This window comes from Capra hircus, chromosome 6 (assembly GCF_001704415.2).
Source record: "Capra hircus breed San Clemente chromosome 6, ASM170441v1, whole genome shotgun sequence".
Classification (NCBI taxonomy): Eukaryota; Metazoa; Chordata; class Mammalia; order Artiodactyla; family Bovidae; genus Capra; species Capra hircus.
Genome location: NC_030813.1, coordinates 15,635,729 through 15,653,316, shown reverse-complemented (window position 1 = coordinate 15,653,316; position 17,588 = coordinate 15,635,729). Strand labels below are relative to the sequence as shown.

General features: G+C 39.8%; 1 protein-coding gene across 3 annotated transcripts in view; it reads right to left on the bottom strand.

Moving 5' to 3' along the window:
* The window catches only part of ELOVL6 (ELOVL fatty acid elongase 6), a 139,770-nt gene that overhangs the window by 5,868 nt on the left and 116,314 nt on the right, over positions 1 to 17,588 (bottom strand). For all 3 annotated transcript variants that reach the window (XM_005681308.3, XM_005681307.3, NM_001314257.1), the window contains 1 exon segment: positions 10,304 to 10,455. In XM_005681308.3, coding sequence (XP_005681365.1) covers positions 10,304 to 10,455 — 152 coding nt within the window.

The window sequence follows — 17,588 nt, the reverse complement described above, 5'->3', positions numbered from 1 at the left end:
CACACAATATCACTTATATGTGGAATTTAAAAATGATACAAATGAACTTATTTGCAAAACAGACTTCAAAAACAAACTTATGGTTTCCAAAGGGCGGGGGAGGGATAAATTAGGCATTTAGATAATCAACAAGGGCCTACTATATAGCACAGGGAAATCTACCCCATACCCTAATGATCTATATGGGAAAGGAATCTGAAAAAGAATGAGATGGATTTGGGATGGATATTTATAAGTGAATCATTGCTGTGTACCTGAAACTAACCACACTGTAAATCAACTGTACTCTAATATAAATTTTGAAAAGTTAGGCAAACGGAAAAAAAAACAAAAATCCTCTGTATTTACTGAAGAGGATAATAGGTATTATTTTGGTAGCAATGAATCAAGTGATAAAAAACTGAGGATGACACTTTCTTGTGGAATTAACTCTGAAAATGCTTTACAGGATTATCCAAAATCTCAGTAACATTAACCCCTTGAAGAAAAAGACTATTGTTTCTCTGGTCTGACTCTCCCATCTGAGCTATTCTGGCTACCCAAAAGACCACTATTCACATCTAAGGTAAAGAATTTATGTTATAGAAGCAAGAATGGTGCTCATGTAGGTAGATGATAATGATTCTCTGAAAAGCCTAGAGATTCTGAAAAATATACTTTCGAACACTTACATAAAAATAGATGAAGAGCAGGCACAGTAACAAATACACCCAATTCCATTAACAAGTACCAGAACAACAAACACTGGGATGTGGGACAAAAGCAGGATTTATGTGGCAGATGCTTCATTCTCTTTCCTATCTCTGTGGATTTCAGATATGAGAAAAATCAATATCCTTCATGACCTTTGGTGACCTCGATTTCTTTTTGTATAGCAAGGGTAACTAGGCGGTCCCTCTTCTTATTCTGAAATTTAATTAACCACAAGGGGAATTAGTACTTACCCTTGTCTTATCCCTTATTCTTCAAGGATGCCCTAAAACATTGGGTACAAAGGAAGGTCAGACAATGTTGGATCTTGGAAAGACTTAAGGTTCTGATGGGACCTTAAGTAAACAGAAAAGATGGATGGGAATGTAAATTGGTACAGCCATTATGAAGAACAGTATGGAGGTTCCTCAAAAAACTAAAAACAGAGCTACCATATGATCCAGCAATCCCACTCCTGGGCATATATTGTGAAAAGACAAAATCTCTAACTCAAAAAAATACATGCACTCCAATGTTCATATAAGCATGATAAATAACATAAGTGTCCATCAACAGATGAATGGATAAAAATATGATATGCCAACCCATACCAGTCTTCTTGTCTGGGAAATCCCATGGACAGAGGAGCCTGGTGGGCTACAGTCCACGGGGGTCACAAAGAGTTGGACAGTACTTAGCTACTAAACAACAACTGCTACACACACACTCGAAGGAATATAACTTAGCCATAAAAAAGAAATATTGCCATTTGCAACAACATGAATGAACTTAGAGAATATCATAAGTGAAGTCAAAGACAAATATTATAATGATATCACTTATATGTAGAATCTAAAATATATGCAAATGAATTCATTTACAAAACAGACTCACAAACATAGAAAACAAACTTATGGTCATCAAAGGGAAAAGTGGGAGCAGGGCATGGGATAAATTAGGAGTTTCATTCCAATCCCAAAGAAAGGCAATGCCAAGCAATGTTCAAATAATCATACACTTGCACTCATTTCACATGTTAGATTATGCTCAAAATCCTTCAAGCTAGGCTACAGCAGTTCATGACCCAAGAACTTCCAGATGTACAACCTGAATTTAGAAAAGACAGAGGAACCAGAGATCAAATTAGATCTGGTAGACAGAATGCCTGAAGAACTATGGACAGAGCTTTGTAACATTGTACAGGAGGTGGTGACCAAAACCATCTTCAAAAAAAAGAAATGCAAGAAGACAAAATGGTTGTCTGAGGAGGCCTTACAAATAGCTGAGAAAAGAAGAGAAGCTAAAGGCAAAGGAGAAAGCGAAAGATATACCCAACTGAATGCAGAATTCCAAAGAATAGCAAGGAGAGATAAGAAAGCCTGAAGTGATCAATGCAAAGAAACAGAGGAAAATACTAGAATGGGAGATTAGAGATACCAAGGGAACATTTCATACAAAGATGGGCACAATTAAGGACAGAAACAGCAAGGACTTAACAGAAGAAGAGATTAAAAAGTGGCAAAAATATACAGAAGAACTGTACAAAAATGACAGTTAATGACCTGGATAATCATGATGGTATGGTCACTCACTTGGAGTGTGAAGTCAAGTCGGCCTTAGGAAGCATTACTACAAACAAAGCTAGTGGAGGTGATGGAATTCCAGCTGAGCTATTTCAAATCCTAAAAGATGATGCTGTGAAAGTGCTCTACTCAATATGCCAGCAAATCTGTAAAATTCAGCAGTGGCCACAGGACTGGAAAAGGTCAGTTTTCATTCCAATCCCAAAGAAGGGCAATGCCAAAGAATGTTCAAATTACCGTACAAGTGCACTCATTTCACATGCTAGCAAGGTAAAGCTCAAAACCCTTCAAGCTAGGCTTCAACAATATGTGAATAAAGAACTTCCAGATGTACAAGCTAGATTTAGAAAAGGCAGAGGAACCAGAGACCAAATTGCCAATATCTGCTGGATCATAGCAAAAGCAAGAGAATTCCAAAAAAAATCTCATCTACTTGTGTTTCGTTGACCATGTTAAAGCCTTTGACTGTCTCGATCACAACAAACTGTGGAAAATTCTTAGATGGGAATACCCAACTAGTTTACCTACCTTCTGAGAAACCTGTATACAGGACAAGAAGCAACAGTTAGTATTGCTTAGTTAGTATACATGGAACAATGGACTGGTTCAAAATTGGGAAAGGAGTAACTTAAGGTTATACATTGTCACCCTGCTTATTTAACTTATATGCAGAGTACATCATGCTAGGCTAGATGAATCACAAGTGGAATCAAGATTGACAGGAGATATCAATAATTTCAGATATGCAGATGATAGAAAGCAAAGAGGAACTACAGAGTCTCTAGATGAAGGTGAAAGAGGACAGTGAAAAAGCTAGCTTAAAATTCAGCATTCAAAAAACTAAGATCATGGCATCTGGTCCCATCACTTCATGGCAAATAGATGGGGACAAAGTGGAAACAGTGTCAGATTTTATTTTCTTGGGCTCCAAAATCCTGCGGTTGATGACTGCAGCCATGAAATTAAAAGACATTTGCTTCTTAGAAGAAGGCTATGACCAACCTAGACAGTGTATTGAAAAGCAGAGACATCACTTTGCCAACAAAGGTCCATATAGTCAAAGCTATGGTTTTTCTAGTAGTTGTATATGGATATAAGATTTGGACCATAAAGAAGGCTGAGTACTGAAGAATTGATGCTTTTGAAGTGCGGTGCTGGGGAAGACTCTTGAGAGTCCCCTGGAGAGCAAGGATATCAAACCAGTCAATTCTAAAGGAAATCAACCCTGAATATTCATTGGAAGGACTGATGTTGAAACTGAAGCTCTAATACTTTGGCCACCTGATCAGAAGCAGTTCATGGGGTCACAGAGAGTCGAACACAACTTGGCGACTGAACAACAACAGCAATGGGATTAACAGATACACATGCTATTATACATAAAATTGATAAAGATTCACTGTATAGCATAGAAAACTGTATTCAATGTCTTGTAATAAACTATAATGGAAAAAAAAATTTTTAAACAAAAAATCTGAATCACTTTGCTGTACACCTGGAATTAACAAGATTGTAAATCAGCTATTCTTCAAGAAAACACATAGTCAGCTACTACCTAAGGAATATGAAAAAAAAAAAAAGAAAAAGCAAACTCCAACATTATTACTTATTTGTTTAGAACAGAAAGGAAGTTTCCAGCTGCTGCATTTCTGAACCTTTTATAAAATTTTCTTTGAAGTCTTCTCTATTGTGAGATGTTTGACATATTAAACCTATAAATGTCAGACAGAATAATAATGATCAATGGTGACAGTAACTCTCAGTTGTATGTTCAAGGGAGACAACTAGTGTTAGGAGACCTGGTGTCTACTTATTTGTGTTAATCTGTGCTATTTTTGTGTGCCTGTCAAAGATCCACTATTTCTGTCTAATTACTACTCTGCGCCTCCCTTCCTTCTATGGACTATAACACAGACACGGTAATTTCAACTTACCTTTGTTCACAGCAGAAAGAAGGTAGAATTTCCAAGGAATTGTATGTTAAAAGCAAATTTATTTACTTGTGATTGAGACTCTGAGTCTCTAAGTATTAACTAAAATAAAGCCTGTACAATACTCAAACATAATTATTTGCCATAAAATAATGAGCATTTTATCCTTTTAAATTCCTTAGATTTAATTTTACCTCTGTCATCACCTTTATATTAAAACTTTATTGTCTAAAGAACAGTCTGAGTGGGAAGAGTGGTAGGGGACAAAACACAGACCATGAGAATGGGCTAACAGAAGCTACAAATCTGGAATAATACTGTGTTCTTCCTGTCTGAGTGGGGGGCTCTGGCTTGATATAAGACATACTAGGTGTTTTCACTTAACATGGGGAGGTGGGGGCAAAGGTCATGCCATGATATCTTCAAAATGAAATTAATTTAGGTACACATAACAGTTTTTCTCAGAACAGCTATACAGGGTGATTAGATGGAGAAAGAAGATGAGAATCTTCCAGTAATGGCCCTGAATCTCTCAGGAGTAGCACTCCGATTCCATATCAAAGTTACTGTCTCCAGGCAGGCCACCAACCCAGAGAAGGGGAGTTTCCCTTGAATGAGGTTCTAGAAAGGACGCCCTGAGACCTCTCATGGTTCTTCTGATATCACAGCTGAGATGCACCAGTCATGCAGCTCTGGGAAAAACTACACAATAACTCATTTAATTTGTTGTGAGCCAATCATACTGATAGCATTCCACATCCAGGCCTATCAAAAGCTACAGAGCGACCGAGAAATGCAAACAAAAGATATTGAGACTGTGAATGCAGTGTCAGCCAACCAATCTTTCTTGGTCAAACGTGCTGCGGGCATTATGGGAAGAAGTTTGGCCATGTTTAAGCAGTGGATCTTCTGACTCGTGAATGTTTTGGCCATGTCACATATTTTAGCTTCGTCTGGTTCATGTTCTTTACCACAGTCTAACCTTTGGTTTGGCTATTTTCAGTCAAGAGCCAGCCTGAAGCCAGATCATGGTGATCCGGTATCTAAGTGTCCCTCCTGAACTCTGCCTGCTGCACCTGTGTTGTCAAATGCAGGCCTGTGTGCAGCTCTGGAGAAGCTCACGAGCATGCGGAAGCCCCAGCCGCCAAGAGACCGAGCGCCCACTGGGTGTGTGGTTTGTTACAGATGGCTGCGCCCCTCTTCGCAGAGTTAGCGGGAGCTCCGCTGAGTCAGAGTTTCAAAAACAATGACGAGCTCAACTGAGCAAGGACCTAGACTCAGAGCAGATGTTTCCAAGTTTTAACAAAACAAAACCTCAGCAGGTTTTAATATAATTCAAACAGTAGTCAGTCAAAGATTTTGGCACACAAAGCAGGTTGGTGGCTCTCTTCCCCTCACTTGTTCTAGTAGACCGTAGCTGTGGAATTCACTGAAATGAGCTCATTGTTCTCTGCTGAGACAGAAAGCCCTTCTTGCTATTAAAAGTCCAGTGAAGGGGGAATGTTAGTGTTTAATGGGCACAGAGTTTTCAGCTGGGGAAGATAAAAGTTCTGGAGGTGGATGGTGTGATGGCTGTACAACAGTGCCAACGCCCATAATGCAGCAGGCCTGTCACCTGGAAATGGCCAATTTTACATACGCTTTGCCACAATAAAAAAAAAAATACTTTAGTGAAAACTGTAGGCAGGCAGGTTTTGGGAGTGGGAAAATTGAGTTTTCAGTATTGAACATAGAAGAACTGTTCTTTTTTCTCTCTCAAGACCTTTTCTTTCTGGTATACATTAGGAAGTTCAGAATAGAGAACTGAAAGCAGAACTGGGAACCTAAAAAATAAGAAAAATTCTAAATAATCCAAATGAATAAAGCTTTCTTAATTAAATAGTAGCGACAAGGTTTTCTGAGTGTTTTACAGGGAAGGAATTTAAATTCCCAAACCAACAAAAAGCCATCTAAAGCACACATGTTCACTAAACTAGGCGAACTGGTTTAGGATCTATTTTGATGAAGCGGTTTACCTTGGGAAGATAGCTATCAAGTAAGATCCAGGATATCTGAAAGGAAATAAGTCATATTTGAAAATTGGAAAAGGGTACTCAAGACTGAAAATATCTGTATAATGGATCTGAAACCACAGGAAGAATTGGTGTCACACACTACCCTCATTAAAGAGCTGCATCAAGTTTAGGATTTGTTTTTCAACTCTTTAGCCCACTGACAGCACTTCAATCCCTTGTTTGAACTGTGAAGGAATGGACTGTTTGATATGCAGCCTATAAACTGCTGTGGTGAATGAGGCTTCTCCGGGCAAAGTGATTATCAAGCCAACGGCATAAGGAACTAGCGTACAGCTCCTTTGGGCCTCAAGAGGGAACAGAATTGTGTCTAATTACAAGGTCTACATTGGGGCAGGAGGGAGTGGTATGTTCGAGCCTAGAGTAATAAAGACAGGTGACTGACTGCCCTGCCCTCCTCGGGATCAACAACACTGCAACAAGACAGAGGATTATAGCACAAATACCTCTGAGCGATGCAGTTCTCATCCACAAATCCTAACCTTGCGACTCAGGTGTCCATCTAGAGTAGAAGGTGGGAGGACAGACAGCACAGAGCTACTCACGCCTTTGAAGGAGAATGGCCACTATGAATGGGTTGGTGTGGCTCTTCCATGTATTACTCCTTCAAAAGGTAGAAGGAGCTATTTTTATTCTCAAGTCCCTCAGACACAACTGGCTAAAACTCAGAACATAGCTAAGCAGCCCTGGCAGGGAAATGCATTTCTAGAAGCCAAGGCTGAAGTAGCTCCTTTGCAATTAGAGGCCTAAAGGCCAGAAGCAGAGAGGCACCTTTCCTGATTAAAGCAAGCAACAAAGTACTTTATTGAGGGTAGGGAGGGGGAAACTGTACAGGTGTTCAGGGATGGCATGCAGAGGGAATCAAGGTTCATGCATTTACTGTATTCATGTATCTATAGACAATTCTTTATCAAAAAGGTGGGGAGGCAGTTCATAAGGATACTTACATAGAATAAAGTAAAAGTCAAAGGGATATATTTCTCAATTTGAATAATTCTTTAGTCTGACTCATAGCAGAGACTCTATGACTCTAAATAAAAAATCACTATGAGAAATGTAGACAATCTTTTATCTATACCTGAAAATACAAAATTAAAGTGTCCTCACAGAATTTTGAAATTCCTAAAAAACATATCTGTAGGCTTTTAGGCATTGTCTATAGCTCCAAGTCTGAAAAACACTTCTCTAGTGTAAGACTTCGCAGCAAGTGGTCCTAATCTAAATATTAAAAAATAGCTGCCTGGGGGCCTGGTTCATAAAAAAATTCATATGATAAATTTCTCTTTTTGATAAAGTAGCAATTCCATTTCAGCATTTTAAATGCCTGGCCCATGGTAGATGCTTATTATAAGTTTATTAAATGACACACACACCTATGGTCAAATTAATCTTTGAGCAAGGAGGCAAGGGTAAGAAAAAGACAGTTTCTTCAGCAAGGGGTGTTAGGAAAGTTGGACAGCTTCATAAATAAATCAATGAAGTTAGGACACACCCTCTCACCATACACAAAAATAAACTCAAGATGGCTTAAAGACATATATATAAGACATGATACCATAAAACTCTTAGAAGAGAACATAGGCAAAACATTCTCTGATGTAAATCTCACCAATATTTTCTAAGGCCATTCTCCCAAGGCAATAGATATAAAAGCAAAAATTAAAGGAGCTAATTAAACTTGCAAGCTTCTACACAGCAAAGGAAAACATACACAGGGGAGAAAAAAAAAAGACAACCCATGGACTGTGAGGAAATATCTGTAAACAACATGACCAACAAGAGCTTACTTTCCAAAATATACAAACAGTTCATACAGTTTAACAACAATAAAAACAAACATCCCAATTGAAAAATGGGCAGAAGACCTAATAAGCATTTCTTCAAAGAAGACATACAGATGACCCACAGGCACATGAAAAGATGCTCAACCATCAATAATTATTAGAGAAAAGCAAATCAAAGCCACCTCACACCAGCCAGAATGTCCATTATTAAAACGTTTACAAATAACAAACGCTGTAGAGGATGTGGAGAAAAGGGAACCCTCCTACACTGTTGGTGGGAATGTAAGTTATTACAGCCACTATGGAACAGTATGGAAGTTCCTTAAAAAAACTAAAAACAGAGCTACCACATGATCCAGCAATCCCACTCGTGGGCATATATTCAGACAAAACTATAATTCAAAAAGATACATGCAACCGCTATGTTCATAACAGCACTATTCTCAATAGCCAAGACATGGAAACAACTAAAGTATCTGTCAACAAATGAATAAAGATGCCGCACATATATACAGTGGAATGCTGCTCTGCCATAAGAAATAGAATACTGCCATACGCAGCAGTGTGGATGGGATGATCATACTAAGCGAAATAAGTCAGAAAAAGAAAAGCAAATACCATACGATATCACTGATATGTGGAATCCACCATATGACACAAATGAATTTTACCAAACAGGAATGGATTCACAGACATAGAGAAACGACCCGAGGGTGCCAAGGGGGCAAGCAGGGGAGGCATGAAGTGTGAGTTTGGGGTTAGCAGATGCAAACTATTGTACATAGAATGGATAACAACAAAGTCCTACTGTAGAACACAGGGAACTATTAATATATTCAGTACCCTATGATAAGCCGTAATGAAAAAGAAGGCAGAAAAGAAGAATGTGTATGAATAACAGAATCGCCTTACTCTACGGCAGAAATTAGGGCAACATGTAAATCAACTATACTTCAATAAAAAAATTTAAAAATTTATTAAAGGAATAAACCAATGAGTCCATACTAATGCATTTCACTGTAAGACTTTTGATAGGCTGTGTGTGTGAGCACTGAAGTTTTTTTCCTGCTGTTCCTCCCGTGTCTTTGACCTGGGAAGAAGTGGTCAAACCAGCAGTTCAAACCAATTGCCAGCAGATTAGAGCCCCTGCTGCAGAGTGGCTAGAGGAGAGGATGCATACATCAGAGACACGTCATACCCTCTGTGAACAGATACAAACCAGGGGAACCTTTCAGAAAGACTCGATAGCTAACACTGTAGGTAACTTAAAATGAAATTACAACTTCCAACCCCCTTTTCAGGAGAAACAGGAGATGGAATGCAATTGATAGATAAGAATTTTAAACTAAATAAGCCAATTCTTAATTATAGATAAAACATTAAGAAACCCAGAGGATGCACAGATGTCCCCTAAGGATGTGGACTAATTTGTGAGACTCTGCCCAGCATGGCTCAGAGATGAACTCAGATCTTTTTATCACTGGTGGCTCCCTTTTTCTGGCAACAAAGATATTTTTCTGGGGAACTGTGCCTGTGTTAAAAAAAAAAAAAAAAAAAAAAAAAAAGCCCTTGCTACTTGATTTTCCACTGTCTGTTAACTTGTGACACACTTATATTCAAGACTGTTAAAGAGTTAAAGCAAAAACTGTTAGGAATCTACCTATCTATCTAGTACCAGAATTTTGGACTAATTTCTAAAAGATGAATTACATTTCTCTAAGGCCTATTTCTTCAACTGATTAAAATTAAACAACATCAGAAACTAACCCTTAATATTTTGTTAATGAGAACATAAGGCTACTCAAACAAAGGCTGAATGTCCTAGTCTGTATCCAAACTCCAGAGCTGAACATACACTTTGCTGTGAGACTGGGAAATAGCTGTGAGGCTAACTTTCCCCAATATTCTAATATTAGCTCAGCTGTTCAAGGCCTCAGAGAAGGGGCTAGGTAGATGTTCTTAGCCCCTGGAACTGTGCTTTCAGTGAGGCTTGGATCCATGCACACTCTGTATAAACTTTTTGGCTCTTGATATACACAAGGTACAATTATTTAAAAGGAGGGAAAAGAACAAAAATAACAGAAGTTAGTTAAGAATGCAAATTCACTTATTGTAATTTTCCTGCAACCAGTAAAATAGGACCTTCAAATTATTTTTTTGTTCATTTTTCAATAAATATTACACATATGTAACTACAAAAGGGTGAGGGTGGGAGAGGAAATGGAAGGAGAAAAGACACTCACCTAGTTCGGGTGCTTTGCTTAGCACAAATGCATAAGCCCAGAATTTGCTGACAGGTCCATTGTAAAAACCCTGGTCACAAACTGAATGCTTCAGGCCTTTGGTCATCACAGTGTACACCATATAAGCACCAGTTCGAAGAGCACCGAATATACTTCATAATGAAAAGAGAAAAGAAACAATATTCAGGAAAATAATTTCATGTCTGACATTAACCATTAGTAGAAGACTGCCATTGGCAGAAATAGGCAGAACTGCATCACAATCATTTGCATTTACCCAGAAGCATTTAAAAATGTTTTGTTAAGAGCAAGAAAACTGCTCAGAGCTTTATTCTGAAGGCCATGCCACTTCACTCTTCATCCATGTTCCAAAAAGAGGTCATGGAAAAGGGGACTAGATCCGGGGCAGGATCTCAAGAACGCCAATTACCTTAGTGTTTCAACTTGAGAACGATCCCTTGGGGATGAAAGGGAATTGGCTGAAAACTTTTGGAATTATCTCAGTTGTGTCCCTTGCCCAATCATTCTCCAAATCCCCTGCCTCTGTTCCCTTGAATCTCTAATCCATTTTTTTCTCACAGAAGCCAGAGGAAGAAGGCTGAGCTCTACTGCCAACCCTGCAGCGCATCCAGGTTCACTCCCCTGAGCTCCCAGAACTAGGCCCTGACACTGTGCCAACACTGTTCTTCAGTGCCCTGTAATCTATCTGTCTCTGCGTAGTCAGAGGAGCTCCAAGTGCTGAAAAAGTCAGATCGCTGCTTGAGAAGTAAACTCACACGTGGACTTGTTATCACGGAACCGCTAAAGAAACAGGAGAGCTCTGGAGTGTGTTGAGCTCAGCGACGTAAGTGAAGTATGAGAGGACTTGTCAACTGGAACACACAGGCTCCATCACGGTGTGAACCCCATAGACATGTGTCCCCGAGTTCACAAGCCATGTGCATGAGTGAGGGGAGAGCTGACTGATCACGGGAGAGATGTGTTTGCCCATCTTTTTTTCTGGCAGCATTCTGTTTTTAGGTTCTAAAGTCAGTATAGAAAACAAACTTATGGTTACCAGAGGGGAAAGGGGGTTGGGGGAGGGATAAATTAGGAGTTTGGGATTAGCTGACAAACACACTGCTATATAAAAAATAAACAACAAGGTCCTACTGTATAGCACAGGGAACTATATTCAGTATCTTATAATAAACCATAGTGGAAAATATGAAAAAGAACTACACACACACATACATATATATGTATGTATAACTGAATCACTTTAGCATTTAAAATGTCTTCAGTGTTGCTTGACTAAGTCATTCCACTTGGCTACCTCATCCACAAACATGCATCCGCTAGCGAGAACTGAAGGCCAGCTTTGCACAGAACAGAGGTGATGAAGTTGAATTCTTGGCAACTGCCTATTAATTAAGTGAGGACTCTATAAGCAGCTTCTCTAATAACATATGGCCTACCTTAAACAGTTACTCTTTCCAACACATAAAACCATTCTGCATAGGATTATTGGTATGATTTTACAGTTGCAGATCCCTGTTTAATCCTTCAGTGTCTTCCTGCTGAACACAGAATGTAACCCCCAACTCCCTAATAGAAACTGCAAGACTCTGGATGGCCGTCCTTCTTCACCCCTGCATCCTGCCATGCTCTTCCTGCTCCTGTGAGCCAATCACTCCAACAAGTTCTGATCCTTCCAGTTTTCTGCCTTAGGACCTGTGCATATGATATTTCCTCTTCTTGGGGAGCTTTTTTCTGTGTTTACTCGAAGGTTGCTCTTCTCACTCTTGTCTCAAAGAAATGTCCCCTCCTGGTGGAATGACCTAAAAGCCTTTAGAGTCAATAAACTTGTCCCAATTTGAGGATGGGGAGTTGGATTTCATTGGTACTGTCAAATAATGCAGAATTTTCTGTCTTAACCTGAATTGATTTTTCCTGTTTTGTCTTTATTCCACTTGATGATGGCTAAATTTCATATGAAAAGTTGCCACCATCACCAAATTATTAGCAAATTGGGGACTGATTTGCTGCTGTGGAAGGTAGTACGCAAAAATGGATATAGCACTTCCGCTGAGCCTACAGAGAGACTTTCTGGTTGTCTATTTGGGGACCAAGTCCCTTCCTCCTTCTCCATGTGAAAAGAACTCTGATTTTGTCCAGGTTCTCTCAAATCATGATTGCCTCCAAGAAGGTGATCTTATTTTCAATTTAGGAGTAAATCCTAATTACCTAAGCAAGTTTTAGTAATCCCATTTCCCTTTCTCACAATGACTTGTTAGGATGGACAATGGCCCAGTTCTAATCAATATGATGCGAGGAGAGAGCTGCTGGGGGCCTTCTGGGGAAAGTTTTCCTTGCTCATTAGCACATACTACTTGGAAGAGCAGCAGATGTCTTGCCACCAGGAGGAAGCTCCCTTGAGGATAAAGTTCAGTCAGAGAGGATCTCAAAGTATTCCTCCAAGGTGTGACTGACCTGCTGAATGCACCAATCTTTCAGTGACTTTACCACAAGACCTCTTGGCTTGGGGATACAGCCTCCTTACTGTATAAGCCATTTGAAGGCCTGCTTTTTACTATTTAGACCCCAGAGCATCCTACTTTCAGGAAACTTCTGAACACTGGTTAACCTTTTGTGGCTATCAAATATGTCCTGGTCACAGATGCTGCTGGTGGACCACCTACTGTATCAGTTAGCTGGTTTTCATAGATACGTCAGTGGGAGACACATCAGTGATTTCTATACCAGTTGAAAGCAAAGAAACACACACTTTACACACTTTAAGATGTTCCTGCTCCTGAGGCCCCAGATCTGTGACTTTTCTGAACAGTCAACGCACTGTAGAGACCATGTCTTTCCCTGCTGAGCCCCGCCCAGCACACCCAGGAAGCAGAGCCCTTCCTCCACCACATTTTGCTGCTAGACTATGTGCTTCAGACATGACCATAGTAGATCCAAGGAAAGGAGTTTTGGAATAATGACTTTGTTTATCTTCCTGAGTTTCAAAAGTCACTGTAGTTTAACTATACCCAATAGTCTAAGTATTGGCACAGCTATTCATTCTTTCACTTGTTAAATGCTCATTGGCAATGTTCCAGGTGCTAGGGGGACAAGAAGCGGTACACTAACACTGGCTGCTGCTAGCAGTCCTGGAAGAGGAGGTGGCATTGGAGTTAGGGTTAAATAGGCATCCAGACTCTGAGGGGAGGGCACGAAGGGGAGGTCATCTCAGAGCACTGCAGAACTGAAAGTTTAGGTCTCACAGTGACCCACAATATTACTGGCAACAAGCCCATAGCTCATCTTATTGTCCCATATCGGGACATGCGCCTCCCCGCCTAAGCTCTGAACAATAAGGCTGACTCAAAACAGAGGACAGTGCATTTTTCAGGGAAAACCTCAGTGCCAGCCGTCGGGCGCATGTGTCTGAGGGCAAAGGCGCTTTGTTGTGGTGTGACAATGCCACTGCCGGGGAGCCGTCAGGGAGCTGCTTGGCCAATGGGCTGATTGTTATTTGTGGGAAAGCAGTACCTCTGGCCCTGGCGTATGTCAGCCACCGTGCGCTTTGGAACCAGGCAGCTTTCTGTTACAAGTGGGCACAGGGTTCTTAGACTGGGAGACTTCACCAACACGTACTTTACGGGAGGAGGCTTTTTCCCTCCATAATTTACATCATATTGCTATGATGCAAGAGACAAATACACAGCTTATGTCTGGCTATTCCCAGTCCTTACTCATGCTCATGGCAGACAGTATTCTTACCAATCTTGACACACTTTCCAGGCCACGTGCCTGGACCACTGAGCCGATACCCATAGATTAGAGTTGCAAATTCCAATCACAGGGCGCTCATTAGTTTCATGACTAGACAAATTACTTAACCTCAGTCTTTATTCATCTGAATTAATACCTAATTTGTAAATTAGTTCTATAAATTTTATAGGACAATAAAAGTAAGGTATTTAGTTAGCACACAGCCTCTCATATGCAGGTGCTGAATAAATTATTATACTATTATTTTTTTTCAATTATTTATTGTTATCATTGCTGCTTTACTTCATCTGTCCTTTAGTGTTGAAAATCACTTTTAACTTCCTCCAGTTAAGGCTAAATATCCTTAATTGAAATTGTCCTAATTGGAAGTCAAGGAAATTGATAAGTGGAGAATTTGATTGGCACTGAGATCCAACCAGTCCATTCTAAAGGAGATCAGTCCTGGGTGTTCTTTGGAAAGAATGATGCTAACGCTGAAACTCCAGTACTCTGGCCACCTCATGCGAAGAGTTGACTCACTGGAAAAGACTCTGATGCTGGGAGGGATTGGGGGCAGGAGGAAAAGGGGACGACAGAGGTTGAGATGGCTGGATGGCATCACGGACTCGATGGACGTGAGTCTGAGTGAACTCCGGGAGTTGGTGATGGACAGGGAGGCCTGGCGTGCTGCGATTCATGGGGTCGCAAAGAGTCGGACACGACTGAGCGACTGGACTGAACTGATGATTATTCATGTTATTATGTGTTTTATTCTTAAGTGTTATGGGCATTTGCTAACAGAAAGAAGAGATTGTTGGTATAGAAAAGCTCCTGGTTCATGTGAAATTTATCTTTTGATCACATGATAAAGATTGTAAATCTAGGGCTTCAAAGAGGCTAAGAGTATGGACCATTGTATTTAATGGGGGCATGTGACTACATGCATCATCACATCCTTTTCCCAGCTGTAAAGTCACACCAGCATCCTTTTTTTTTTTTTTTTTAAAGAAATACATCATTTTTCTTGCCTGAGTCTAGTTTTGATTAGAACAGTTAATGGAAGAGGGGAGAGCTCAGTGGAGGTAGATATTCCTGCCCTGCTTCAGCTACTGGGTCCTATTAGACACAATGCAGGAAGATCGGGAAGAAACCACTGCCCTGATTAACTAAGGTGCTTCTTCTCAATCAGATGTTCTAGATTTCTGGCCCAGAAGAACCCTGTTTCATCATTATTACCATTTGCCACAGCATGTACTCAAGGAGGTGCCAAGAGTGCCCACTGGACTCCTACTGTGACACTCTGGGGATGGAGATGGGAACCTTCTATTTTGTACTATACACAGATTTCTGCAATGCCTAACTATTGGACAGCAAGCTGGTATTAGATGGACAATTTAAAAAATACATTTTAAAATAGGCACCTACTTACAGCTGATATGCTGAATAATCATGATGGCACTAGCTTGCAACTTCTTAGTATGAGACTGAGATACAGTACTACTCCCTGATTGCCCGTGGATGACACACGGGCACTGGTGAAGAAAGACTGACTCATTTATTGAATCAACATCTATGTCATCAACATCCACCAAGTATCAGATATTATAATCCACTGGGGCAGGAAGAGACTCTCTACAGCTCATTATAAGTGGTAATAAACATATATATATATTACATAAACAAATTTCAAATTCTGAGAGAAACAACTCACGGTATAAACACTGGGATCCCTTCTAAAAAAGCTTGAGCAATATGGCTAATCTTTCAAACCCACGCTGTGACCATGAGGTTTGACTATGTATTTACCTGAGAAAAAGTTGAATAACTGTATTCTAATCTTCCAATTTTAGTGCCTTCTGGAAGTCAAAGTGGAATATCTCAGTAATGACTATAAGAATTCCAGAATTCTACCCTGAGAATAAAGAGCCTTGGGTATAAATCATCAATAATACTTTCAATTATTTCTGCATAAACACTAAGGGTTGATAAAACCACTTTTGCATTGCTTCCTTCTTGGCCCTCAACTTAAATGTATTTAGGGCTCAAAACAAGGTTTCTCAAAGATTTTTTATTCTACAGTGCCAACCACCCTGGTCTCCCTTCCTCCGCCCCCCACCCCCTGCTAACTCAATAACCAAAGGTGCAATCCCTTCCAGTATTGAGCAACAAAAATGTTTCATCACACTTGTATTTGTCATCAGGAAAAAATATATCTACCAGATCTTATCAGTTGTCAAAAAAATGAGGATGGCTGATCTAACAGTAGCAACTTTGTAAACATGGGCGAGGCCACTGATTTCCCTGACAACAAACTTTAACTGCCATTAGACTGTCTTAAAGTGCAAGTGAAGTCGCTCAGTCATGTCCGACTCTTTGCGACCCCATGGATTGTAGCCTACCAGGCTCCTCTGTCCATGGGATTTTCCAGGCAATAGTACTGGAGTGGATTGCCATTTCCTTCTCCAGGGTATCTTCCCAATCCAGGGATCGAACCCAGGTCTCCTGCATTGTAGACAGACGCTTTACCGTCTGAGCCAGACTCTGACAACTGTCCTAGACTCTGACAGTTTCCAGAATAGGAAGAATACTCAATGATCCCTGAATACGTTAAAGCAAATCAATGAGAATCAAAATATTACAGTGCTTATGACAGGGAATGAAGGCATCTCCACATCAGTATCTTGTCTCTACCGACAACCCACCTTTCCACACTTGAGGACACGTATCTGTAATAGAGAGTGTCTCCTTTTGTGTGGTCTAGACTGTTCCTTGCTACAAACACATTTTCCAATAATAATATAACAAGTCAAAGTCTGAAGCTTTTTTTTTGTCCAATAAACAGGCAGTAAAATGGGGATGTATTGGATTGGCCAAAAAGTTTCTGCATATTTTTCTGTACAATACTATGGAAAAAAAACAGAATGAACTTTTTGGCTAACCCTACATAATGTAGTTTTTAAAAATTTATTTTCTCTACTTCTTCACTAACAATTCAGAGTGCACAATTTCACTTTTTAACTGAGTGGTTATTTATAGCTGTGACTGATCGCTCTTGACTTGGATATTTAGTTGCATATCTCCATTAGCAAGTTTGAAGTTTCTTGTGGATCAAGAAAGTTGATATTAAAATTGTATAATGTAATGCATATATATATATTTCTTCTTGAAAAAGAAATGCAAGAAGGCAAAGTAGTTGTCTAAGGAGGCCTTAAAAATAGCTGAGAAAAGAAGAGAAGTAAAAGGCAAAGGAGAAAGGGAAAGATATCGCCAACTCAATGCAGAGTTCCCGAGAATAGCAGGGAGAGAAAAGAAAGACTTCTGAAGCAAACAATGCAAAGAAACAGGGTAAAACAACAGAATGGGAAAGACTTGTGATCTTTTCAAGAAAATTAGAGATACCAAGGGAAAGTTTCATGCAGAGATTGGCACAAAAAAGGACAAAAATGTCAAGTACCTTACAGAAGCAGAAGATATTAAGACGACATGGCAAGAATACACAGAACTGTACAAAAAAGCTCTTAATGACCTGAATAAC